The sequence below is a fragment of the Euleptes europaea genome, chromosome 7, assembly GCF_029931775.1.
Source record: "Euleptes europaea isolate rEulEur1 chromosome 7, rEulEur1.hap1, whole genome shotgun sequence".
NCBI classification, from domain to species: Eukaryota; Metazoa; Chordata; class Lepidosauria; order Squamata; family Sphaerodactylidae; genus Euleptes; species Euleptes europaea.
In genome coordinates this window covers 77,446,465-77,473,816 of record NC_079318.1, presented here as the reverse complement: position 1 = coordinate 77,473,816, position 27,352 = coordinate 77,446,465, and the positions used below count along the sequence as shown (strand labels likewise).

Genomic DNA, 27,352 nt, shown 5'->3' with positions numbered 1-27,352 from the left:
AGTGCTTGCAAGCTGAGTGGCAATTTATAACAATATTTATGTTTAAATGTGGAATATGGTGTGTGGGGGGGTAGCACCACTATCCCAGGCTGTGTAAAATGGTGCTACTGGTTTCCAAAGTCTCGCTTGATTGGGAAGGGGCTGACTCATTGTCATAGTAAGGCTCCACAAATAAGTGACTCTGCCGATCCACAGTCCTCTTCGCAAGGCTGTTCAGCTAAAAAACAAAAAAGCACTCCTGATTTTCTATTCAGCAGCTACAACATGCACTTAACAAAATGGAAACGCTGGGTGGGATGGAGAGAATGCTTGCTGTAATATACCCAACTGTGCTTTAAAATGGACCTTTCCATTACTGGTACACAAACAGTTTGACTGTAGCACAGCCTAAGGTTGTCCAGCTGTGAACTTTGCCACCTTCATTCAGATGTGATTTTTTTACACCTACAATCAAAGCCCCTTGTGGGCCAACCTTTGGCGGGAAAGCACCAGTTGATGTGTGAAGCTTTCTTCCCTCCACTGCTTCCCTCCACTACTTCCCTTGTATTTTCATTCTACTCAGCAGCAGCATATTTGCAAGCAAGAAAATGTGAGATAGTTTGGAAGTGCTTGAAATGCCACTGCCTTAAGAGGGATGTAATAAAAAGGGAATGTTGAGATTGAGAAAGGAGTTGGTGCTTTTTTATATTCCCGCCTTTCTCTTAAGGAGCTCTGCATTCTCCAAAGAAGACAAGCTTTATCCTCATAACCTCATACAGTAGGCTGAAGGTTTGGGATTGTCCATGCTTACTCAGAACCTCTTCAGAGCTGAGGTCTGGTCTTCCTGGCACTCATTTAGCCATAGCCTCGGTCCACAGTGAGAGGTCTCCCAATTGTATCTAACTGAGCAGCAGGCAAGTAAGGCTGAAGTTGGCTCCTTTGAACACATGCCACCAGACTCGTATTTGATATGTTGCCCCAGCAAGAGAGAGCCATGTATGCTGCCCTGAGCTGAGATGGGGTTAAAATGTCCCTGATAGTCTTCAATAATACACGGAATGCCAGGAACTCATCCTTGGCTTGTAAAGTCCAACTTGTTCCCTGTACTAGAAACATCATTGCCTATACATGTAGACATGGGGGGGGGGGGTATACAGGTGGGAAGCAAGAGTAAGATCCTTGTGACCCACACCCTGGTAACTGAGTAGAGGAGAGACTGCTTTAACCCTGAGCCAGTTTAAAGTGAGGATGGCACATTCAGTTCTGGGGTGTTGACATAGTGGCTTTAAAACACAAACACTGTAAGCAAGTAGAACACAGTGGGTTTAGGGAATTGGGCAGGCAACAGGCAGAGGCTGCTGTTCTGTTCTTGTTCAGCGAGGAGGTGTCTGTGGGGAGCCTTACATGTCTGTTGGTCTTCTGAGCTGTGCAAATGCTCACTGTTCTCGGTTTTTCTACCCAGAGCAGCTGCAAATAATTTTTCTTCCATTACTGTTGGGTGGTATTGTCACTGCATGCCTGATTGCTTTATCAAGTCACACAGCTCTCAAAAAGTACAGTTTTAGAAATTGAGACTGTTTGTTTAGATCCTGGCTGCCTTCAAAAGTGGTCCTTTCCTGAGGTTCCTTATTTACATATCGTTCCTGAGCCTCACAACCCTCTCTGCAGGGGCACTGGGTATTTTTTTTTTAGCAGGAACGGCACATAACAAACATCTCTCACCTCTGTAGCTTTCCAGCCTGTTTAGCTGCTTAGCCTGGAATTAAGTTTCAATCTTGCTCTGTGAACACAAATTGAAATAAAAGGGCAAATAATGGATCAAGACAGGCTTTGGGCAGCAGGATTCTGCTGCCAGGAGCAGCCCTCCCACAGAATCCAGTGACGTCAGAAGAAAAGTATGGGGGTCGTGTCTCTGGCCCTGCTGTGCCCTAGTGCCTGTTTTCCCTCACCCCACCCCACCCCAGATGCAGTAAAGGAATAACTTGACCAGCACAGCCCTCAGCACTGAAGCCATGATTCCTTGTGCCTGGCAAGAGGTTACTGCTTTCCGGAAGAACAGGGAAAGGGAAGAGATAAGCTAGGACTCTGTTTCTCATGAGACTGTGTGGACAATTCTGGGAGAGAGCCCTGTGGGTTTCTGAACAGGCAGGCCCAGCTGCTTCACCCAGGAACAGGGAAGTTTGTCACCAAAAAAGCTCGCCTCCTGCTGTCTTCAAGCGAGAGGAAAACATTGATCAGGATGACCCCAATCCTTGCTAGGGTACAGCAATGGATGCAGTTGAAGGGAGGGGATTTGTAAGATCTGTCAGGGATAATCCAGCCTTAAGCTAGCATGGTGGCTGAAAGCCAAAGTTATAGCTCGTAGCCCCTTTATTGTCCCTAATATGATGGCAGGGAAGCCCAGAAGAAACAGCCAGCCTTGCTTACCTGAAATAAAGTTACCCCATCTGTGCGCGACCTGCACAGACGCTTCTTGAGAGCTCCCAACACCTACAAGGAAACACAACAAGCTTGGGTGCCAGCAGAGGTACTCAAAGTTGACAGGTTCCTGACCATTGACAATTTTCATTTGTGGTTTTACTGCAGTCTAAACAAATACCCCCTTAGCAGTTACCGGGGCACTTTGGTACACAGCAGCTACTTGTGTCCATTCAAATTATGCATTGATTCACTGAAACTAAAAAACAACAACTAGGGGGCAAAAGGGACTGGCTTGTTTTTATTTTGAAAGCCAAAACAGTGGTTTGAGAAATTACAGTTTTGAAAAGAAAAGCCAGCAGGCAATCGGGGGAGACAACAGGATCGCGTGCTCATCAAGTTAAAGGCTTAGCAGAACAGAGAACGAGGTTCTAATGTAACCCACTCCCTTCTGGGGTAGCTTTCTACCTGCAGGGAGCAGTTAAAAATGCAATTCCTCACCTGTGCTCTACAATGACGCCCTCCATTCTACTACTTTAAGCTTTGACTGCCTCTGAGTGCTGCATTCATAGACCATGTCTTAGTCAATGGTACTTATACAGGAAAAGACACATGCATTCCTTCCCTGCCTGTCAGCCTGTGGGGTCTTTTTTTCCCATAGGGAAAGGATTGTGTGGTTTCCCTGATGCTGCTGATACAGTGTAACAGCAGCGGGGCTCCCAAGAGGCGGGTTTCCTTGTAGTTTCTTGCCCCAGTCACATGGCAGGGGCCATTCTGCGCTACTGGGGTTTTTCTAGATTTTTAAAAAGTTGGCAGTTGGCTATCATTATTTATTTATTTATTTGCTGTATCAGATTCCCTAATTCCCCACTGTCATTTTTAAAACAATTTAACTATCTAGCCCCTTTTGTTGCAGAGGTATGCCTGTTGGGAATTCAGAGGACATGATACATAGTATACTATAATGTTATAATGATACTCAAGGGCTGCCACAGGGACAGAGTCAAGCAAAATAGCTGCCATGTGGATGGGACCAGGAACATCTGAACTTTCCCACCCATTCAATAGCCATACAGGCTTTACTGAGATCTTGCCCAAATCTTTGCAGTATAGAAAATGAGGGAAAGATCAGGAAAATGCTGGGAGGTGCATTAATGCACCATTATGATGTGGGGAAGCAGGAAGAAAACCTGCTTGCCAGCAGCATCAAACCCATGTGGAAAAGGGCAGGGTCATGCAGGCAGCAAATCCCCAACTTCCTGTGCTTTGGAATAGGCCACCAGCTCCAGAGTAGAGTTTCCAACCTCCAGATGGGGCTGGAATTCTTCTGGAATGACTACTGGTCTACAGAGATCAGTTCCCCTGGAGCACTGGTTCCCAATTAGGGGTCCGTGGACCCCCAGGGGTCCACGAGAACTAAATTAAGGTCCATGAAACAAAGTTATAAACCCATAATAAATTAATATTTTCAATTATAAGTTCTCTATTATAAAAATATATATTAAAAATTATTCTAAGTTTAATGTTTAACTAACAGTTATGATTAAAGTTTATTTTCAAATTCTCGGAATTTTTATTTTGAACCTTGGGGTCCCTGCATTGAACAAAAAAGTCCTAGTGGTCCCTGGTCAAAAAAAGGTTTGGAACCACTGCCCTGGAGGAAATAACAGTTTTGGGCTGTAGACTACGGCATCACATCCCTGCTTAGCTTTTTCTTCCCCAGTTATTACTTCCAAATCTCCAGGAATTTCTCAAGCTAACGTTGGCAGCCCAACTCCACAGCCTTCAGGCTTTCTTGCTAAAAAGAAAAGAGCATGAGGATGTTGGTGAGGCAGGGACACACTTACCTTCTTGTCCATTAGGCAGGCAAAGAGCAGAAAGAAAACACCCTGGACAGGAGAAAAATAATGATTTTTGTTTAGCAAAACCAGTTTTCAATGTTGGTGTGGCAGTTATTTGCTTAAGTTTTAAAGATTTTGTAGGCCAGTTGAAGAACCTCTGCTTAGAAGGTTTTAAATAAGGTTTTAAATAAATAGAACAGCTAACTAAATAATAACTCTCAAAAGCCAAAATAAACCAGGGCATCTAGAAAGTACTTCTCAGGTTGAGCATGCTGTAGCGATCTACAGAGAACTGAGAGAGGAAAGGTGCCTGACCCTTCTGGCTCACGCACAGACAGGTGGACACAACGGGCAGGGCAGAGACGGCAGCAGGGCAGAGACAGCAGCAGCGCTCTTTCTCCCTTCACTGAAGACCTGCATGATGCTCCCCACTGTGTGACTGCCCAGAAAACTCTCATGAAGCTGTTCACACATCCCCTGTTAAGTCCATCTCTCTTGTGTCTTCCTGCTCCTAAGTACGTTGTTCAACCTTATCCAATATTATCGTGCAGTGAGCCCAGGCTCACAGCTCTTTGGGTACAGCCTCGATTCACAGACCACATTTATTTATTTATTTGAAATAGAGCCTGCCAAAAAAAGGGAGCCCAAGACGGCTACAAGGCCATGACACGTAAAGTCATCAGGTTTGCAAACCTCCAGGTGAGGGCTGGAGTTCTCCTGGAATTACAACTGTTCTCCAGACTACAGAGATCAGTCCCCCTAGAGGAAATGACAGCTTCGGAGAGTGAAGTCTATCAAGCCATCATGTCCTTGCTGAGCTCCCTCCCTCTCTCCAAACTCTGCCCTTCCAAAGCACTGGCAGTGCCCCGAAATATCCAAGAATTTCCCAACCCTGAGTTGGCAATCCTAAAAGGTGTCTAACAACCAACACAACATTCACACAATTTTTTTAAAAAATAGCAAACAACAACAATCAGCTAAGATGACACATTTCCCATCAGCAATTCAATAAAAAATTCAGCCAGCTGTTCAGTACCCACATCAACAGAAACAATTGTCCTGAAAACTGGTAGAATGAACATTAACAATCTGACATACAAAGGACTGGATTAAGACATGTGGAAACCCTAAACTATGTCAAGTTTGAACACCATGACACCATTACAAAAAATGGTAATTTGTACTTAGAAGCCCTTCATAATATGAGCTCCTGTGAAGCTTAAGCTTATCCATAAATCCAGCTCTGGACATAAAAAAAGAATCCAGTGTTTTGTGATTCTGTCAGCTGGTCAGCAATGACCCAAAGCTCTGTGATTTAGTTTCTGTTCCATTCAAGACCTCTTTCATTTAATCCCCAAGTGGCCACCACACTGGGGATTACTATTCAGTCCACTGCCTCCTTCCCATGCGCCCAAATTGTGTACACAATTTATTTTTCACATATTGATAGAGATCTGCAATCTTTGTCACATCTGTTTGAAACTTCGGGTATGTGGATCCCACGTCACGAACGTAAGATCCAGCACTTTAGTCTCCACAGTGCTTGGGGGTGGGGTGGGGGAATTAACGCACAAAACAACAAGAAACAAAAAGGATTGTAGCAGAGGAGGGCCTAGCTGTACAAATTGAGCTTTAACAAGATTATTTTCTGCCACGCTCACACACCAGCAAGCAACTTTATTTCCACAGGTACAATCCCCATGTAACTTCAACAAGCATACATACCTGAAGTGAATTGAGAATCGTAAATGCGTAATGGATAAACTGGGAGGCATCCAATGTCATGGTGATGACCCCCAGCCCCCACGTCAACCCGAAGATTGGCGTGAGGATAAGCAGGGCTTTGAAAATGGCCAGCAGAGCCTTCCTTTCCTCTCCTTGGGGTCTTTCTGATGGTCTCATGAGCTTGAGCAGCACCACAAGCAGGATCAGGAGGTTGACAGTCACAATGGCCAGGGCAGGGATGGCGAAGGCGTAGATTGCTTTGCTGCGGGCGCTGAGCCAGCAGAGGGCTTCATGGAGGTATCTCTGCTTGGGGAAGAAGGCGGCCACCACAGCCACGGCAAGGACCAGAGGGCAGACGTAGCCTACGGCGATCATGGCAGGCACGACAGACCTGATGGACAGGTGGTGGAAGACGAGGATCAGCTGGTGGCAGAGGATGAGAGCCTGGACCAGCATCCAGAAGAACATGGCCAGGTAGAAGAAGTGGGTGAAAAAAGCGGCGGCCACACAAAGCTTCCTCTCGTGGCTGACTTCAAGCAGGGAGGCACCCAGAAACCACAAGCTCCCCAACAGCAGACAGACTGAGACGTTGACCAATGTAGTGTAACACAAGCAGGAGACCTGGAAATCAGAAGAAGGCTTTCACTGTTACGGCTCAATTACCCAGACGCTAACTGGGACAATGCCCCTGGTCGATGTGGATATATGGAATTCTGGAGGGATTTAGCCACGTCCCTTTTGAGGGTCATTTCAGGGCATTCATGTATCACCTTTTTTGTCTACAGAGCCTTGAACTCCACCCACCCAAGATGCATCAATTATTCATGTGATCATTTATTGTTTGTATATATATATATGCCAGTTATCAGCATTCTGTCATGTCCTGGTATTACCCAGAAAGAGAACCCAGGGGCAGGGCTTTGGAAGCAGGGCGCCTGAGAGCCAGAAGCAGCCTTCCCTACCCTGAAAGACAGTGTGGGGCTTGGAAGAAGGAAGTTTCTTACCTCCTCCTCTTCTGTACCCAGAGGCAGGAGAGAAGGGCCTTGGTCTGGTTAAGGAAAAAAGGTCCCGGCTCTGCCAACAAGCTTGGTAGCCTGTTAACTAGCCACGACCATTCATCACAAGCCAGAGGAGGCCAGAGTCCCTGATTGTTTTTTCAGGAGTTCTTAACTCTCTCTCTCAGTTCTTTTTTTATTATTATTCATCCTCCCACCCTGCCAATATTAACAGGACATACTAATGTTCTTCCATGCCTAGAATAAGCTTCTAGAGTGCTCTTCTTTGGGGGGTTTTATTCCTTCAACAAAACTTCCCTTGGAAGAACTTGCCAGGCAGGGTTTGCTCATAATCTGAGATCCTCTCATTCCCATATCTGGGTCAGGAAGGAGGGATAGGAGAGAGGGGGCTTGTCTTCATTGGTAGTATGCAGCTTGACTCATCTGTTTGAACCACTTAGAACTGTTTGCTCTGCATTTCCCATTTTAGGATGCATGTGTCTGTTCATGGCATGCTGTGGTATGGATTATGTCAGTTGTGATATGAGGTGGGGATGGAGCTAGCTTCAGTGCTGGAGTGTGCATGTGCGCACGCACTCACACATATGCACAAGAAACTTCTTTGCCTTTAGACCAGAGATTCTAACCTTGTCCTTCACCACAGAAGTCCAGACGACACTGTAGATGAGCAGGCTGACGACAAGGGCGAGGATAGTGACGCAGACCCCAAACTTGCTCAGGAAGGTCCAGGCAGAGCTGACAATCACCGGGTTGGCGGACATGAGGACAGAGAAGGAAGTAAGGTGGTGGCAGGAACAGTTGGTAGCCATTTCTGTGCTGAAAGTCTGGCATCCCTGGGTAGACCAGCCTCCTATACCCTCAGGCAAGCTGTGATTCCAGGACACGCACTGGGCCGTCAGGGTCTCCTCCGTGATGCGAGTTGTGTTCCGGAGACCAAAAATCATGTCAACATCCATCTTTCTCACGCTCCCATTGTTGGACATGGCGGCATTGAACATCACTAAACTACCAAGGATGTGGTCGGAGTCTGCACCATAATGCCCTGGCAGGATCTGGTCCATCTTCTTCAGCACCAGGCTGCTGATTATGATGCTCTGCTCTTTTTGCACCACTTCGTCCAGTTCTTTTCTGGAGATATGAGAGCGGAGCAGGGGATCCGTGTCGAAGGTTTTGTCGAAGTCACCAAGTCGAGTCAAGTTAAACATGGAGCTCTGGAGTTCAAGGTTGGGGAGGGTCAAGTTGAACTCGCCAGTCGAAGGTACCAGAAGGCTAGTGAGGTCCTCAATCGCCCGCAGGAACATGGAACCCGTTGACTGATTCCGAGCTTGGACCTCAGACCACGTGGTCTCGGGGTCTAAGTCCAGCATCCAGTTGACAGCATTCAGCAAGTCCTAAAAGCAAGAGGAGAATTTTCCCCAACATTGTGTGCCATTCATTAATTTTTCAACAGCTGGTGGTGGGTAAGGTGGAAACTACCCGAGGAAAAGAAACAGCCCCTGAAATAATAGTGAGGTAAGTCTATCAACAGATACTAGTCAAGACAGAAAATGGAACCTCCAAATTTAAAGGCAGTGTACCTGTGAAAATCAGGTCCTGGGGCCAAAGAATAAGGATAGGGCTTTCTCTGCCCTGCCCTGCCTGGGAACTTCTGTCTGAAGATCAGGCCCATACGCTGCTCCACATTTCAGAAAAGGTGTAGAAATCCAAAACTGTGTTGGCCACTAGAAACCATTGTGCATTTTTAACAAGGTTACAAGGTTGTTGGGAGAGGTAAGCATGTTTAAAAGGGGGAAATGGTGTTTGCATTCTAAATATAGTTTTGGGTATTGATCCTGCGCTCTATTCTTTCTGCCAGAACTGGCAATTTCTAGGGGTGGGCAAACAATCCTGACCATGAGCTAGTTGGTGAAAGCAACATGGGGACATCAGATGCCCTTCTCCGAACCCCAACTGCTCCACTTACTGGCCACCTCACATGAACCACCACCTTAAACTGAGTCAAGTCATTAGTCTATCGAGGTCAGTATTGTCTACTCTGATTGGCAGCAACTCTCCAGGGGCTCGAGGTCTTTCACATCGACTACCATCTGATCTTTTTAACTGTAGATGCTGGGGATTGAACCTTGGTCCTTCTGCATGCAAAGTAGATGCTCTACCTCTGAGCCACAGACCCTTGCTGGGTACTTACAATCACAGATTTGCTGTCTAGTCGCATGCTGGAATCCAGAGCCACCTGAGAGATGATGTCCAGGGTGATAACAAGAGTCAGGAGGTCCAGAGGGTAGATTTTCTGGTTCTGGTCGGGCTTCACCTCCATCCTCAGCCACTCAATCATCCAAGGGACCTCGATTTGGGGGCTGCCCATCCCTGCCTGGAGTAACTGTGGAGCAGGATGTATGTTTGTGTGTCAATGGAATCATTCCCATAATATAGATAGAGAAAATTAAACTGAAAAGAGTTAAGGGAGAAAGGGGTCTCTTCCTACGGAACTCATTGCCACTGAAGTCGAAATACCCAGTGGCCCCACCCAAAGTATTAGCTGAATACAGGAGATCCTTTTATCAGTAAAGTGTGAACTGCCATAGTAAAAAAAAGAATCATGAAAGACTACTAGCCTGTAGCCTAGAGAGAAGTTGCATTCAGATATTGTGATAAACTGTAGTTTTTTCAACAAACTCTGGTTAGCCTATCAGACATATGGGGCCAAGGCTCAGCGGTAGAGCACCTGCTTTTGAAGATCAAGAGGTTCAGTCCCTGGCATCTCCAGTTAAAAAAGCAACAGTTAGGAGGTGATATGCAAGACCTCTGTCTGAAATCTTGGACAGCTGTTGCCAGTCAGAGTAGACAATACTGACCGCAATAGTCCAACCGTCTGACTCAGTATAAGGCAGCTTCATGTTTTCATGAGTAACATATGACACATGAAACTGTATTATGCTGAATCAGATGGTTGGTCTATCAAGGTCAGTATTGCTTACTCTGTCCAAAGTCTTGGAGAGCCGCTGCCAGTCAGAGGTCTTGCATACCACATCCTAACTGATTCTTTTAAAACTAGAGATGCCGGGAATTGACCCTGGGACCTTCATGACAAGAGGATGCTCTACCACCACTGAGCCATGCCCCCTCCCCAAACATGTCCTGGTTCATCTGCTTCATGCCTCCTACAGAGAAGAAATAATCCCAATACTGCCAGCTATGTTGCCAAGTGGCTGTTAAGGGCAGTGGTTGGCTCATTAATGGAGATATTGCTGCAATAAGTACAAACAGCTTAACAAATCTGTTAGAAATGCTAGTTGGAGATCTGGATCGATATCAACCAGCAAGCCACCAGTTTGTTGGGCAGTGTACATTGAGAAATCACTTCTCACTAAGGTTTAATCAAATCATGATTTATCACAATGTCAAATGCAGCTGTACTAGAATAAAGAGAGTTATTTCAGTTTACCAACTGCTCAGGGAAACAAGGTGACTGACTAAAGGGTAGGGTTGTCAGCTCTGGGTTGGGAAATACCTGGATATTTTTGGGGCGAAGCCTGAGGAGGGCGGGGTTTGGGGAAGGGAGGGACTTCAATGTCATAGAGTCCAATTGCCCAAGCAGCCATTTTCTCCAGGGGAACGGATCTCTATTGGCTGGAGAACAGTTGTAATAGTGGGAGATCTCCAGCTAGTTGGCAACCCTAATAAAGGGGGATCAGTAACCTACTGGGTTGTCGTAAATTAGCTGCGACTTGATGGTACTTTACACACACCCACAATAACTGTTAGATGTTCTCAGATTCGTTTGTGCTGAGATAAGGATTGACTTTGAATCCAAATCTGTGCTGGCCTAGAGACTGTGGGGCACAAGTCTCTTTTCCATTTCTTTTGATATGATGCTCCTCCTCCTTTCAGTGTAAGCAAAGTTTGCTCTTTCATGCATGGCCAGCCTAATAAGCCTGGCTGAAAGACAAGAAAATTTCTGGCCCATGAAGGGTTCAAGCCATTGACAATGAAAAGTCCCACCCTCTCCACTATTGGCCTTCATTTCTCCTTGCTCTGCTTGTTCCTTAGCCTGCTCTGCAAGAAGAGGGTGGCTTCCACCGTCTCCCTCCCCAATTCCCATCGCTGTGCCTTCTTCCCCATGGCATGCTGTGTGGGACCTGGCCTGCCCTCTCTTTCCAAGAAGCCCCGGCCCGAAGGAGATAGACCCTCTCTCACCTGAGCCTCGCGCAACCTAGAGAGCAGCTCCTCGCTTGCGCAGTTGTTTTGAATGTTTCCCCAGGTCCTGTCAGAGAAGCATCTCCGCAGCATCATCCCTGTTCTGCCCTTGGGACACAGGATCTCGGCCACCCGGCCTGCCCTTGTCACACTCCACCTACCCTGCACATTCTCGCCAGGGCAAAAGAGATCTCCAACTGTGGCATAATAAAAGCACAGTGCAAGCACACAGTGATTGTACTGTTACAGGTGTGCATTCTAGCTGCATTCATGTACACATACAGATAGAGTCAAATTTTGCATTATGAATTTACACTGCTCTGGATACATACACATATTCTGCATAATTCATTCTGCTACAGGACAGACAACATCAAATTGTGAAACTCCTTGCCAGTCACATGGACACATGAAGCTGCCTTATACTGAATCAGACCCTCCTTGGTCCATCAAAGACAGTCTTGTCTACTCAGACCGGCAGCGGCTCTCCAGGGTCTTAGGTGGAAGTCTTTCACATCACCTACTTGCCTAGTCTCTTTAACTGGAGATGCCGGGGATTGAACCTGGGACTTTGTGCATGCCAAGCAGATGCTCTGCCACAGAGTCACAGCCCCTCATCCCATGTTGGTCACTAGTGTCGATGGCTTTAAACTGGGATTAAACAAGTTAATGGAGAATAGCTTCTACGTCAATATCAAAGTGGTCTTCATATTTGCCAAATAAGTAAGCAATTTTTTAAAAATGGGCTTCCATTCTTCCCCATCTCTCACATTACCTTGAATCACGCTCACAGCCACGGTGGTTTGTATGGATCCAAGCCCACTGCTTTCAAATGTGCACCGGTATGTGGTGTCAATGCTGGGACAGGAATCCAGGACGAGGAAGTGGCAGAGCGGGTCTTCAGCACCCACCAAGTCAACTGAAGAGACAGCACATTACATGCTCAATGGAGCAAGGAAAGGGGTTGGAGGCATGAGAGGGAAATGGTTGAAGGTTCTCCTTGGCTTGAAACCGACAACCCGGTGAGTTGCAAACTAGGTACGTACGCTATCACATTTTACATGGCAAGAATGCAAGGATGCTTCTTTATATCAAACAAAACCTTATATCTCTGTACACGTGCCGATACACCAGGTGAAAGTGGAACTTACATCTAAGGCTGAAGAGCTCTGAGCATTTCCCCTGTCCCCTTTACTCACCTGGGTCTGGAGCTCCAGGATTCCAGGACGCTTTCAATGGGGCACCTCTGTTCCGGATGCAGCACTGCAGAGACAGCCTGTCTGGGGAGCTGCAGTTCATGGAGACTTGTGACGGGGTCCGGACAATATCTGCTGCTACGAGGGGGACCGTGACCTCCTGCCTCCATTCCTGTAGGGCGCTTCCATTCCGAGAGCGGCAGATGTACTCTCCTGTCAATATACAAGGCATAACTCTCAGGAGTTTGCATCTGCTCTTTGCCCTTGAGCACTGAGCTGCTGTGTGTGTGCCTGGAACTGTGTGTATGGGGGGTGCTCACTGAGGAAGGCCTTTTGGGCACCGCTAGGTGTACTTAGGGTTGCCAACCTCCAGGTACGAACTGGAGATCTGCTGTTACAACTGATCTCCAGCCGATAGAGATCAGTTCCCCTGGAGAAAATGACCGCTTTGGCAATTGGACTCTATGGCATTGAAGTCCCTCCCCTCCCCAAACCCCACCCTCCTCAGGCTCCGCCCCTAAAACCTCTGCTGGTTGCCAAGAGGGACCTGGCAACCCTAGATGTATTCTAAATTCAAAATAATCCCAGGTCTTGCACCAAATTCTGCAATCAGAAAGTACAAAAAAGAAACAAACTTTCACTTTCATCTGTTATGGATGCTTAATTTATTCAGGGTCCAGTAGTTCAATAACACACACACCCCAAAAAAAACCTGAAGCCCCTTTTGATTTCCAGGTATTCACCTGACTCTGCAAACATAATTTTGAGTTTCCCCTACTCCTGCAGACATGAATTCTAGAAATTTAAGAAACAAAACCAAAGCAGAGTTTGTAAGAACACAAAATTAGGACCTGCTGTGAAACTTTAGTGCTTATTCAGCAATTTCCTGCACAAACAGAACATAGACCACTTTGTGCCCAGTATTTAAGAGAAACTATCCCTCCAGGGTGAGGCAGTGGGCAGTTAGACCTATAAACTGGATAGCCACAAAAAAGGGTTCCTTCAGATTGTCAGATTATTGCACAGTAGCACAATACCAATTGCCGGTTTGTAAAAGCACTTGGGGAAAAAAACCCTTCAGTGGCTCAACAGTGGGAAAATGCAGAGAAGCAGACAGCTGGCGGAGTAAAGTGCGCACAGTAGTTCTGTGCATTTGTTCCACTGCCAGGGCAAAAAAGAGCAACACAGAGAATCGTCGCATTTCAGATTAATTTTTCCCAGCCTCATCTTTGTGTGTGTGTAAAGTGCCGTCAAGTCGCAGCTGACTGATGGCAACCTCCTGTAGTTTTCAAGGCAAGAGACTAACAGAGGTGCTTGGCCATTGCCTTCCTCTGCACAACAACCCTGGCATTCCTTGATGGTCTCCCATCCAGTTACTAACCAGGGCCGACCCTGCTTAGCTTCTGAGATCAGGCTAGCCCGGGTAATCCAGGTCAGGGAAGCCCCATCTTCAGATTTAGAGAAAAAGAGGAGGAATACGGTACCAGCCCAGTCTAGGGAGGGAGAGGAGATCCTCAGAACAGCCTTCAAGCCATTTCGCAGAAGCATCACTTGTTTCCCGTTGCGAATCTCTTTGGCCTCATTCCATTTAGGACTGAGCAAGTACCACTTCACATCAGTGGCTCCTTCTGCCAAGCTGAAGGAGAGAGTCAGATCATCTGCAGCTCCTACAGAAGCTTGTTTGGAGGGCAGTCTTGTGCTTTTGGAGACTGAAAGCGAGAAAGAAAATGTGGGTCAGGCATGGAGGGGTTGGGGGGCAATTGGAGGTGCACCCGCAAGCAGCCTTGACATTTTCCCTCAGTCTTGCCCACCACTACTGGGCCTGTCGGAGAAACCACATGAATCCCAGGGAATGTGGTAGAGCATCTGCTTGGCATGCAGAAGGTCCCATGTTCAATCCCCGGCATCTCCAGTTAAAGGGACTAGGCAAGTAGGTGATGTGACAGATCCCTGCCTGAGACCCTGAAGAGCTGCTGCTGGTCTGAGTGATGTACCAAGGGTTTGATTCAGTATAAGGCAGCTTCGTGTGTTCAGGTGTGTTCATGTGAACTCCCTCTAGGATTGTTTCAGGTTGGGAAAATGATGCAGGGGAAGGCTGAAGCCCCTTCTCTACATGCACCCTGATCCTAATCAAGAACTACATACTCAGGAACTGAGGAGAACACTCAACACATATAGGTATAACAGTGCTATCTACCTATCTTGTCCATTTTACCCTGCGCTTCTGCCAAGAAGCTCAAACTACATCACTCTTCCTTCCCCATTCTAGCCTCACAACCACTTCATGAGGTAAGTTAGGTTGAGAGAGAGAGAGTAACTGGCCAAGGTTACTCCATACTTCAGGGTAGAATAGGGATTTGAACCCCGGTTTCCCAGATTCTAGTGCAAATACACAACCCATGCTCAGTTCTGGAACAAATTCATGAGTAGTGGGGCAGAGGGAGAATTGGGTAGCACTGGAGGAACATATGAAAAGGAGGATCCTTGGTATATACTGAAAATAGGGAGTCCAGTTGCAAAAAAAAACCCCAGAGAAGGTCCTGGTTAAGATTGCTTACTGGACAGGAGAAAAGTGCCCTGTCTCTTTAACAGAGGTAGACTGGGTGCTAATGGGCAGGTGAATCTTTTTACAGCATGAAGTTAAATAACCTCACCGGATAACTGCTTGCAGCTCAAACTGATATTAAAAGGAGAGCAAGACGGGTCAGTTTAAAAGTTGGCAACTCTAGTCTTGGGTCCTCGAACTTTTATATAGAAAATGACATTTTTATGGCATGCTGTATCTTAAACAAATGCCATCCAGGAGCCTTGAAGCCCAGCTGTAAACCCTTCGACAGTCCCACCCATCCTTCTTTACAAAACGCAACTCCCACCACCTGCAAAAAAATCCTCAGATTCCACAATGAGACTAAAATATTGTCCCCTAGATAGATCTGCTGACATTTGGTAACTTTGCCGCACCTGTAGCCTAATTTTAAGATTCCTTTTCCAGGCAAGAACTCTGGTAATAATCTGGATGATTGTGCTTGGACTGTGGTGTCATTGGGTGGGGGCAGCTAGGGTGGGTGGACTTACCTTTCGAGGCTGAGAGAGCTGACTGGCAATAACCAGTGTCTGAAGAAGTCCAGCGAAGACACTGGCAGGGGGGTGGGAGGAAGATGGAGACAAAGGACTGGAAGATGCCGCCACCCTTGCAGGCCTGTAAGCTTGTGCAGAATTTGTCATTCCACTGATAACCCGGAAGGCAGCGGCAGTCCCGGCTGCTTCCCTGCAGTGGGTCACACTCTGGAGGAAGGAAAAGAAGAAGGGAAGAACAGACCTATGTGCAGGTTTGGGGGAGCCTTTGAGCATGGATATTTATGGTGCCCCCTAACTATGACTCTGTTATCTTGTCCACCTCCCTAACTCCAACTCCTCCCAACTCACTATTCTCCTCCTAGAAATGTAGCTACGCTGGAGGGAACAGAATGCAACTTTCTCACACTCTTTTTAGCACCCTCGTGACTACCCTGTCTGAAAGGAGTCGGAAGAGCTGCTGCCCTGTAACGGGGGCCTCGCCCTGACCTGGATGGCCCAGGCTAGCCTGATGTTAGATTTTGGAAACTAATCAGGGTTTTCCCAGGTTAATATTTGGATAGCAAACCACCAAGGAAGTCCAGAGTCGCTATACAGAGGCAGGCAGAGGCAAACCATCTCTTGCTTTGAACATTCTGCGGGGTCATCATAAGTCAGCTGTGCCTGGACAGCCCTTTTCACAATCAACAGGAGCCTCTGGACCACTTGCCAGGGATGCCTGTAGGGGGCAGCAGAGCACAACTCTCTTGCTCTCTGGTTCCCCAGATGCCCCCAAGTGCTTCCTCCAATAAGGGCCAAAATATATAGTACATGCGACATAAGTTGGGTCACGGGTGCCCTACCTGACTTGCAGTTACATGTAGGATCAGGGGAACTCAGTTCAAGGTGTTATGATGCTCCGTTGAGCTCATGAGTGCTGCAATAGGGGAGGAGGGGTTTCGGGCTTCCCTCCCAAGATGTTTTCGCCAGAGGAAATGGCCACCGGTGGGGGGATTATTTGCCCTTTCCTTGGGCTCCAAAGGACAAACACCCCCAAATAGTCATTTCCACTGAAATTAAATGGGAGGGAAGACTGAAGCTCCTCCTTTCCTTTCACAGCACTCCCAAATTGAACAAAGCAATATAACACCTTGAAGGTGAACATCAGAGAATATAAGAAAAGCCCTGCCAGATCAGACCGAGGCACCATCAAGTCCAGCAGTCTGGTCACACAGTGGCCAACCAGGTGCCTCTAGTGTGCCCACAAACTCCCAAAAAGAGTTTTGCTGATTCTACGCGCCCATGATCCGACTCATGGGTCACATGTAGTATGTATTTTGGCCCTAAGAAAAGGAAGATAGAGACAGCATCTCCAGCCATGGACCTCTGCCAGGCTCTGGGCCCGAGCAGGTGCCCAACCATACTGACCAGCTCTGCATCTGAGGTGGCACAACGGGGACATTTCCCACCACAACCAGGTCTCCGACACTTTGAAACACCTCACTATATTTTCCCTTGCTGCCCCGATGCCTGGAATTCCCTCCCAGAACCCACTATGTGGTGTCTTTTCTGTCTTCTTAGATTGCACTGATAGCAAAGTAGACAAAAGGAGGAGATGAAATGTGTCAGGAGATTCAGACTGAGAACTACAAGACTTAAGTACTAGACGCTTCATGCGACAGAACAGAAAACCAGTGCCAGGGCTTATATTTCCCTGCTAGATTTGAGAAAGGGTAGGAGAGTCAGTTGAGTTCGATGAAAACAGCTGCTGATCGTAAGTGATCCTGGAACATCTGTAGCAGGGCCCGACAGCTACTCACCTGTAGTTAGAGCAAGGCCGGTGATGGTGCTTGCTGTGCCATTAACAGCCCGGGGGATTCTCACAGTTCTGAGAGTACTCTGAGTATGAGCAGAGTTCACGGTAGCAGGAGCCACTGAGGTCAGCTTGATATAGGCAGTACCACGAAGGATGCCTGAAGTGGCAAAAACACACATGCAAACTGGAGGCAGGACAGTGGCCCCAGGGTAGAGTGTATACAATTCCTGGGCAGAAGGCCACAAATTCAATCCCTAATAAAGACTCTGTGAGAAAGCCAGAATATGCTATCTCCATCCTTGCAGCCATAATCAGTTGGGTACAACAGTTCTCAGTGGGAAAAGTCACATTTGGTAAGCAACCCTCCTATCCTGGGGCAGAAGTTTTTCTAAAAGGAGCATGGCCTTCCATTTGAGGGGAGAAGTCTGGATACCTTACGAGATGGAGCAGGCTTTTCCTCATCCCCAGTTTAATCTTGATTCATTCCTTTCTCTTGAAAGTCCTTTTTTTTTTACTCACCAGGAGCTCTTCTGACTCGAACTGAGGGGTCACAGGAGCCAATATCCTTTGCTGAACTTCTCACACACTAAAAAAGATGAAACAAATGCTAGAAGATAGGCTATCTTTCCAATAACATTCCCATTGACCCAGTAAATACTGAGCATGTGCCAACAGTGGTTACTAACTGGCTGCCTACGTGATGAGGAATTCTGCCAACTGTACCAATATTCTAGCTATACCGCTTGCTTTAAATTGTGATCAAATAAGCAGTTCAAGAATATGGGATGCTCGACCCAAGATAAAACAATTACTGTGAGCACATTTTTTGGTACAGATTATAGCATAATTCGTTTTAAGGTAAATGAATCGATGGGGTGGCTCTCTTATCGGGCAGCTTTGACCAAGCCCTGAGGCTTATTGCACCAACAATTTACAGCATATTATCATTGTGCTCGGTGTGTGTGTTTTGGATGCGTATTCTTCATTTCCCATTGCACCGTGCCTGTTCAGACTGCTCCCAAGTCGGCATATCGGCATATCGCAAGGAGGAGCGTGGGGGAGCACTGCGTCATGTCTACGTTGCTGATGCTTCCCCGCCTCCCCTCCCCTTTTTTTTCACGTATGCGCAATATCATTGATCCGAAGGAGCGCTGTACGCCATTAAGAATTGCCTCATTTGCACGGCAGGGAAACCCTAATCACAACCCATGCAGGCATTTCCCCCCCCCCCAAAAAAAACCCCCAAAATGAGCTGTTTCATGCACAGTACTAATCACAGAGCTGCCGTCTTTTTGGATGTTGGTCCAACGATCTTGCATTTTTTCGTTGGGACGAGCACATTAAAAAATTTTTTTTGAAAGCAGGGCGGCACCCCGGCAGTGGGAGAAAGGGGGGAACAGGCGGGGAGAAACTTTGTGCCGGTTGATCTAATGTTGAAACGTTCCCGTGTTCCTTTGTAAGACCACAAGCACTTGGAGGGGGGATTAAGTAAAAATAATGATTGGTGGATGCAAACGGGAGGGGAGGGGGAAGGTGGGAGGGGAGGAGAAAGGCTTTTCATTGGGGGTTGCAAAAAGAGGGGAGGAGAACTGAACAGCGTTAAGTAACCGAACGCACCCGTTGGATGGCCGGTTTTGAAACGACATAACGAAATACATCGTGGTATAGGCGTTTCGGGGGAAAAAACAGATGCCTGGCGCTTCCAAAGCATTTCCAAGCCGAAATGGGAGGTCCGGGGTGCGATCTAGCCTGGATAACACGTTTTTTTAAACGTAGTACATACGGAGTGCGTTAGGCCCCCCTGTACGTCTAAGACAAGTGGCAGGACCCCCAAGTTAGAGAAAATGGCTCCCAGGAATGTTTGAGCCCCAGCACGCAGGGTTCTGCAGAACTAAATATAAGGCCATTTTATGCATTGTAAGAAGAGGGCCTTGTTTGGAGGCAGTACATTAGGTTTCAATGCCCATAAATCTTTCTTGCTGGCCCCACAGGGAAGTGAACAGTTTGTAGCTGGCAGCTTTGACTCCAAGGACAGAACATCCCGTCAACTTGTGGGAGCAAACATCCTCCGATTTCCATATGTTTTTCCTCAGCTCCTGGGAAGGACAGGAAATGGCTGCCTGCATGTAAAACTCAGTCTCCGGTGAAGGGGGAAAGGTACGGTTGCCAGCTCCAGGTTGGGAAAATACCCTAGAGTCCAATTGCCAAAGTGGTCGTTTTCTCCAGGCGAACTCATCTCAATCGGCTGGAGATCCGTTGTAATAGCAGGAGCTCTCCAGCTAGTACCTGGACGTTGAGCAACCAAAATCAACACCGCTGTACTGTTACCAAAAGTTAGGAAATAAGCACAGGAATGGCTGAAAGAACTTTTGGACAACACTCTGTTAAACAAGGTGTATTAAAGTGCATAAGGTGACTATAAAAAATAAATATATACAACTATGCCTAAACAGTCCAAAAGGTACAAGTATCAAAAAGTTCAATGTGAGTAGAACTGGAACAATGTCTTCATAGACGAATGATGAGGGGGACGATCGTTTCATTTCTTCTTCAGCCCCATTTTAATTGGAATCATTTCACATCATATAAAGGAATTTAATTATTCTCAATTCTCCCGCCGGGATGAAAAAAGCAACTTATGTATATTGACAATATTAGGTTCCATCCAGGATACATCAAATCAGAAACATAGTTGCACAGACGAATTCAACTGTTCCCAAAGGGATACAAATGGTAACTGTTGGCAACCCTAGGGAAAGGGGGTCTTGACAGGTCTGGCGCAGTTTCTGTGGCATCCATGGCGAGTCTAGAGCAAGCAGAGGAGGGTGGATGGACACAAGACCTGGTTATTGTGGTGTGCAGACTGGGAAATACTTTGCAAGTTGGTGTTTTGTTTTGGCTTCAGCCTTGTCTTTGTGGTTTCAACCTGCTGTTCCTTCTCTCTCAGACACAGTCAGATCAATGTAGCTACCTACAGCCTCAATCTATTGAGGGGATACCAAATTTAGCCAGGCCTGAGGGATCCAAGGGGAATTCTTCAATGGGAGAAAGATGGCATTCGCTTCTGTGGGTTTCTTGCACTCCAACCACTATATAAAACCACTATTTGGTTTCTACTGACTGGTATCTGGTGCACCTTCGAAATTTATCTACATTTTGGTTACTGTAAGCTCAGCATGGTATAATACCATACAGTCCACCCTCCAAAGCAGCTTTTTATCCTTCAGAAGGAACGTGTACTCTGGAGATCAGCTGTAATTCTGGGAGATCTCTAGGACTCACCTGGAGGTTGGCAACCCAACCTCAATCTTTCCGCTGCCCATCCCTCCTCTGACAGTCACCCTCTCTGCTTTCCGCAATCTTGCCTATTTAAAGCAGAAAGTCATCCCTCTGGGACAGAGGCCACATTATTTTCTCAGTCCCGTATAGCAGCTAGAACAGGGGCAGGCAAACTTTTCGGCCCAAGTGTAAAAAAATCCACTCCTACTGTAAACAATTGGTGTACCAGCAAATCAAAGGGTGGGGGATGAGAAATATACTTAGCCATAAGAAAGGCCTTGCTGGATCAGACCAAGGTCCATAAAGTCCAGCAGTCTGTTCACACAGTGGCCAACCAGGAGCCTCTAGGAAGCCCACAAACAAGATTACTGCAGCAGCATTGTCCTGCCTGTGTTTCACAGCACCGTGCTAAGATAATAGGCATGCTCCTCTGATACTGGAGAGAATAGGTATGCATCATGACCAGTATTCATTTTGACTAGTAGCTATGGATAGCCCTATCCTCCAGGAACATGTCCCCTCCCTTCTTAAAGCCTTCCAAATTGGCAGCCATCACCACGCCCTGGGGCAGGGAGTTCCACAATTTAACTATGTGTTGTGTGAAAAAAATACTTTCTTTTTATCTGTTTTGAATCTCTCACCCTTCAGCTTCAGCAGATGACCCCACATTCTAGCACACCATACATAATTTTATAGACCTCTATCATGTCTCCCCTTAACTGCCCTCTTTGCAAACTAAACAGCCCAAAGCGTTTTAACTGCTCCTCATAGGGCAATTACTGTAACCCCTGATCATTTTGGTTGCTCTTTTATGCACCTTCTCAAGATCTGAAATATCCTTTTTTAGGTGTGGTGACCAGAACTGTACACAGTATTCCAAGTGTGGCCTCACCATAGATTTGTACAAGGGCAGTATGATAGCAGCAGTTTTATTCTCTATTCCTTGTCTAATTATGGCCAGCATGGAATTTGCCTTTTTCACAGCAACTACACAGTGGGTTGACATCTTCATTGAGATGTCCACTACCACCCCAAGATCCCTTTCTTGGTCTGTCGCTGCCAGCAGAGATCCCATCAGCGTATATGTTAAGTTGGGTGCAAGCAGAACCCCTGTAGCACTGCAAGGGCCACAGAGCTCAGCTTGATCTTTTGGGGAGAGAACCAGTTCCAAGCAAACTGGTCTGGCATATTGCTGTTCAACACACATGCTGGGGGATGCCGGCTCTTGACATCGAATTCCAGGGCAACAGGGAACCAAAGGGACATCAAGGGTGACCCCCTTGTTCAAAAACAACTCTCACCAGCTCTCTTCAAATGTCGTTCCACAGCAAAGGGCGGGTGGAATGGAAAGAATGGGCTTTCAGAGCAAGCCTGTGTGCCAAGCTAAGCATTATAGAGAAAGATAATCCATCTTCCTAACCCTTAATCCACTGCAGAACTGCTATCCAGTTAAGAACAAGGTACTTCTCCACTGCAAAGACCTGTCAGAACTTGAGCAGGAGTAAAATTATTCCACTGATTGAATCATAACAAAAAGTATGGCTTTTTCTTTTTTTGGTCAGGTGGGAGGGTTGACTCAGCCACATTCCACCCAACATCCCACCTAGTTGTGACATTCACCAGAGCTCTGAAGGCAATCAAAGCAGGTGGGTGAATGTAGAATTCAAAGGTTAAAGTTGCAAGTTGGAAGCAGGGCAGGCAGATGGCCAAAGGTTAGGGAGAGTGGAAAGTGAGACTTACCACCTGTGCAGCTCCTTCCACAACGGATCCCAAAATCTGAGGCAGGCAACTTAGAGACACAAAAACCAGGCAGGGGAGCATCATGCCCAAGTGACCTACAGCAAGTCTGTCCCACAGCATCCCACACTGAATGTCCCACAGCCCGGGCTGCCTGTGGATGAGAAATGCAAATGATGGCGAAGGTATGGCCAAGATCCAGCCAGGATAAAATCCAAGGCTTGTGTGTTCAGGTGGGGAACCAAAAGTGGGCAGGATACAGATCAAGCACTGGATTTGCATTCAGGCTCTATGGGGCTGGGCCCTGCTAAGTCCCCAAGGAGCAGAGTTCAGAGAGGATCTAGTGGGTAAGGAGAGGAGACTGAAGCTGGTTTCTAGTTCCCAATCTGCAGCGCTTGGTTTCTTATTTGTAAATCATGATGCTGAAAAAGCTCTGTACTCTGAAGTAAGCATCAGGTGACTATGCCTTACAAGTGACACATCACGATGGGTTAGTCTGTCTGTAGCAGTAGAAAAGAGCAAGAGTGACTCACGAAAGCTCATACCCTACCAGAAACTGTGTTAGTCTTTAAGGTGCTGCTGGGCTCTTGCTCTTTTCTACTATTACAAGTGACATACATTGGTACGTTTAGGGAGGGACTGTGGCTCAGCTTGGTATGCAGAAGATCCCAGGTTCAATCCCTGGCCTCTTCAGTTAAAGGGACTAGGCAAGCAGGTGATGTGACAGACCTCCACCTGAGCCGCTGTCAGTCTGAGTAGACAATACTGATCTTGATGGACCAAGGGTCTGATTCAGTATAAGGCAGTTTCATACGTTCATGTGTACTCAGTTCAAAGTCTGGTTTTACTACTAACTTCGCCACACACAAAAAGTGCCCCCAAGAGGAATTAATATTAAGATACTGGGGGCAGCTACACCCAAACATAAGCTTTGTACCATGCTGAAACAGACACCAGACTTTGGGGACTGTACCGTACAAAGTGCCATACTGTGTAAAGTCTAGTTTTGGCACCAAAGGCTTCCATTTGGGTTGCCCCTGGGAAACCTGTATGACTCAGGTTGAGCTGAATAAGGAACTGCGGCAACTGAATAAGGAACCTGGGCAACTCAATCCCTTCTGCACCCCAAAAGAGCTTTGGGAAACCAAAACCATACACCCCCAGACTCTGGGAAACTGTGCCCTGTGAACTGATATGTGTGTGTGTTAAGTGCCGTCAAGTCGCTTCCGAGCTATGGTGACCCTATGAATTTATGTCCTCCAAAACGTCCTTGGGAAGGTGTGGTTTGGGGAGGCAAGGGGCATCAGTGGGGTATAATGCCAGAGTCCACCCTTCACAGCAGCCATTTTCTCCAGGGGAACTTATCTCTGGTCTGGAGATCATTTGTAATTTCAGGAGATCTCCAGGCTCCACCTGGAGGTTGGCAAGAGCAGTTTAAATTTCCATTTCACTGCCTTTGCTAGCAGCCAGTTCAGTGCCAGGTTTCGTCTTGATGTTGATTCGTCTCCTGGCACCTTTCCTTCTATAGTTTAACCATTGTACTGGCACAGAGTATTTTGAGAGTGAAGGGAGAGGTGAAGCTTATCAAGTTATGCTTCTGCACACACCCAGTTGAAAGGTGCGCCCATGCGAGAGCATGCCTAAGTGAAACTGGGACGTTTGTCTGCAAGAGGGTGCATCAGATTAGACAAATGAGTGTGTGAGGTGTTGTGGCGGCAGTGGGGGGGGAATATTTATTTCGTAGACTTTACTACCACTTGCTCTGTCATTAAAGGGAGTGCATCTCTCTGTGTGTGGGTTTTAGCAGCTACAAGCCAGGAGCCCAGAGTCTTGTTCAGGCTTGAAGAGGAGGAGCAATGGGGAGCGTGGGAAGGCAAGAGAGCTGAGATCACTTTCCTGATATGTCTGGAGACCGGTACAAGAGCTGGTAGGGTTTGTCACAGAGTGAAGGCCGCACATGAATCCGAAGGGGATGGACCGGACCCCTGCCGCACCTTAGATCTCATCCCTCTGGGTGCCCAGCTGGCCTAGGAGCCTCCACCACCACCCACAACAAACACAAGAATATTGGCTTAAAGGACCTTTGTTAACACAACAGCTCCAAACTCTGCTGGATGGTGAGTACGTAATTTGGGGGATGTACCTGTATAACATGCCCTGTCTCTGTTTTCATATGGCAGTCCAAAGAACCCGCAGGCTTCTGCAGCTGCTTTTGTTCTTGTCAGCTGTGTGATTGTGGGCCAGCTTTACGCCTGTGGCCATTCTAACTAAATGGCTTGCACACCAGCTCCCCAAGGCCACAATGAAGTAATTAAACAACTCCAGGTTGGTAGGAAGTGCGCATGAACGGCTGGCCTCAGGTAGGGAGTTGAGTGGCGGTCAGCTGCAGTTCCTGTTGCTGCTAGTGAGTATCTAATTTGTATCTTATTTTTTGGCACAAATTCTCCAAAAACAACTGTGGTGACAAAATACCGGTGTTTTTGCACTGAAGTTTGAAATAGTGAAAATTCAGCCTGTGTGAGTATTCGGGGGGGGGGGGGATAGCATTATTGAAGAGAAGAGAAAGTGACAGTATCAGCGCTTTAGAAGGGGACCATAATTTATTTATTTACTTCATTTGTACACCAGATTAGATTATCCGCTTCTCCTCATGAAGCCTACTGGGTGACCTTGGGCCAGTCACCGTTCTCTCCGAACTCTCTCAGCCTCACCTACCTCACAGGGTGCCTGTTGTGGGGAGGGGGGAGGAAAGACAATTGTAAGCCGCTTTGAGACTCCTTCCAGAGTAGAGAAAAGTGGGGTATAAAAACCAACTCTTCTTCTCCTTCCCCCCACTGGGGACCCAAAGTGTGTTAAACATTCTCCCCTTCTCCACTGTATCCTCACGACAACCCTGTCGAGGTAGGCTAGGCTGAGAGTATATGTCCCCCCCCAAGGTCACCAAGGAGTTTCTATGGCAGAGTGTTGATTCAAACCTGGGTCTCCCAGATCCTAGTCCACCCTATTAACTCCAGCTCAACTAGCCATCCCAGACTCTTCCCCCATGTCCCCAGAATTCCCCGCACAACTTCACAGCCCTCATCACAACAAAGGTAGCTTAAAAAATAAACGCTACTAACTTTAACCATGGCTCCGAGATTTCCAAATAAATGGGATTAAATGCATTCATGGAGAAGACATCCATCAATGACTTATTAGCTGTGATGGCTAAATGGAACCTCCATGTTCAGAGGCACAGTACCTCATTTTTTGGGGTGGAACAACAGTGAGTAGAAGCTTAGGCCTCTCTGCCCTGCTTCTTAGGGCATCCGCTGGCCATTATGTGAAATAGGATGCTGGACTGGATAGGCCACTGGCATGATGCGCTTAGTGAAAGTTCTTAATAAAAGCAAAGATGCAATAGTTGGGAATGAAAATTGAATAATCTGCTACAAAAAATTCACTGCAGCACTGTGGCAGCAAACCAGTGCTGGAATTTAGAACTAAGATAGGGAAGCATGCCTGTCACCTGTCCCACCAGAGTGGCCATCCGCTTGCTCTTCAGTGCTCCTGCAGAAGGAACTTGCTTCTTGGCAGGCATCCATGTTTTGGTTTCAACTGACAAATGCTGGAGGGTACACAGGACAGGACAGCCCCACCCCCCCATCCCCGGAAACACACCTCCCGGATGAAGTACAATTAAAAATAATGATTTCCTATTTACAAAAGGGAGCAACATTTTACTAGGTTCTGGATGTGAGTCAACACTCAACAGGTGCTTGGCTGCAGGCTTCCTGTTTGAATAAATATTAAGCAAAGCGGAAGGGAGTGGTGAGAGGAAACACAACCTCTTGCTATGAAAGAAAGAAAATAAAGATTTGGGACCTGGGACCTGGTAATCCTTAAAGAGCTTGCTCTTCTTCCATTATCATCTCTGCTTGAATGCTTTTCATGTTGTGTAGACTATGGTGGGGGTGAGTGGGGAGAGATGGCTGGAAACATGGGGAAAGGCTGGTGGTTTGTCCTGTTGATAGAGAAGTAACATTTTCTCTTTTGAGCTGATAGATGATAGATAAGTAACATTTTCTCTTTTGAGCCTTGGCTGCTATGGACATTTGTTTTAATGCAAGAAAGCTTGCACTCTACCATGCCAAGCACCCTGTAAAATAGCCTCCAGCCCAAACTTTGGTGTGAGACAAGCCCTCAATATTCGCTTTTGTTAAGTGATTGGGCCTCTTTCTGGTGGCTTTGCAGCAAACGTCTCCCAGAGACTCACCTGGCTGCCTTCTTTGTTCTGGTGTGCTCATGGAAACCACTTCAAGAGACACCACTGAAGTGCTGAACAGCACACAGCCCAATGTCAGTGAGTCACTTTGGAGAAGGTTAACTTCCACATCCACACAAGCCATAAACCTCACAGCATCCACAACTGGGGAATGTTGAAGAGAATTAGAAATAAAATAAGAATGTTTGCAACCTAACGGAAGCCTGTGGTTTTCAGATAACCTCAAAAATGAAAGGGAGGAGGCAGCTGTCAGTAGGATTACTGTGATAGAAGTTAACTCACCTAAGATTTGCAACTGATCCAGAACTTGATGGTAGTTCTAGAGGGGTAGGCATGTCAGACTGTAGCAACCAAATAAGACAGGAATCTAGTTGGTTGATAGGTAAAGGTAAAGGTCCCCTGTGCAAGCACTGGGTCATTCCTGACCCATGGGGTGACGTCACATCCCGACGTTTCCAAGGCAGACTTTGTTTGTGGGGTGGTTTGCCAGTGCCTTCCCCAGTCATCTTCCCTTTACCCCCAGCAAGCTGGGTACTCATTTCACCGACCTCGGAAGGATGGAAGGCTGAGTCAACCCTGAGCCGGCTACCTGAAACCAACTTCCGTTAGGATCGAACTCAGGTCGTGAGCAGAGCTTTTGACTGCAGTACTGCAGCTTAACACTCTGCGCCACGGGGCTCGTTGGTTGATAAAGGGTAACAAAATTTATTCCACCAGAAAGCATTACTTCAGATGCATAAAGTCAGCTCTGACTCACAAAAGCCGATGCTGGAATAAGTTTTCTTAAAGGTACCCATGAACTCCTGTAATATGAAGTAAACCACCCCCAT

General features: G+C 47.0%; 1 protein-coding gene across 1 annotated transcript; it reads right to left on the bottom strand.

Moving 5' to 3' along the window:
* Positions 1-79: 79 nt before the first annotated feature.
* ADGRF3 (adhesion G protein-coupled receptor F3) lies at positions 80-27,352 on the bottom strand. Its single transcript, XM_056853414.1, has 13 exons — positions 27,280-27,352; positions 17,247-17,399; positions 15,448-15,657; positions 13,857-14,081; positions 12,376-12,585; positions 11,952-12,095; positions 11,177-11,373; positions 9,168-9,359; positions 7,606-8,370; positions 5,964-6,584; positions 4,245-4,286; positions 2,407-2,469; positions 80-217 (listed from the first exon to the last, which is right to left on the bottom strand). Exons 1-13 carry the CDS (start codon positions 27,350-27,352, stop codon positions 80-82), a joined length of 3,033 nt encoding a protein of 1,010 aa, XP_056709392.1.

What these genes read in the sequence shown, in the direction of transcription:
- ADGRF3 (XM_056853414.1), bottom strand. Translation starts at nt 27,352, where the DNA reads ATGGGGGTGGTTTACTTCATATTACAGGAGTTCATGGGTACCTTTAAG. An exon ending in GGCTGTGAGCGTGATTCAAG is followed by an intron (nt 11,374 to 11,951) that starts GTAATGTGAGAG and finishes ATTATGCCACAG; the next exon opens with TTGGAGATCTCTTTTGCCCT. An exon ending in CCTGCCTAATGGACAAGAAG is followed by an intron (nt 2,470 to 4,244) that starts GTAAGTGTGTCC and finishes GTTTCCTTGTAG; the next exon opens with GTGTTGGGAGCTCTCAAGAA.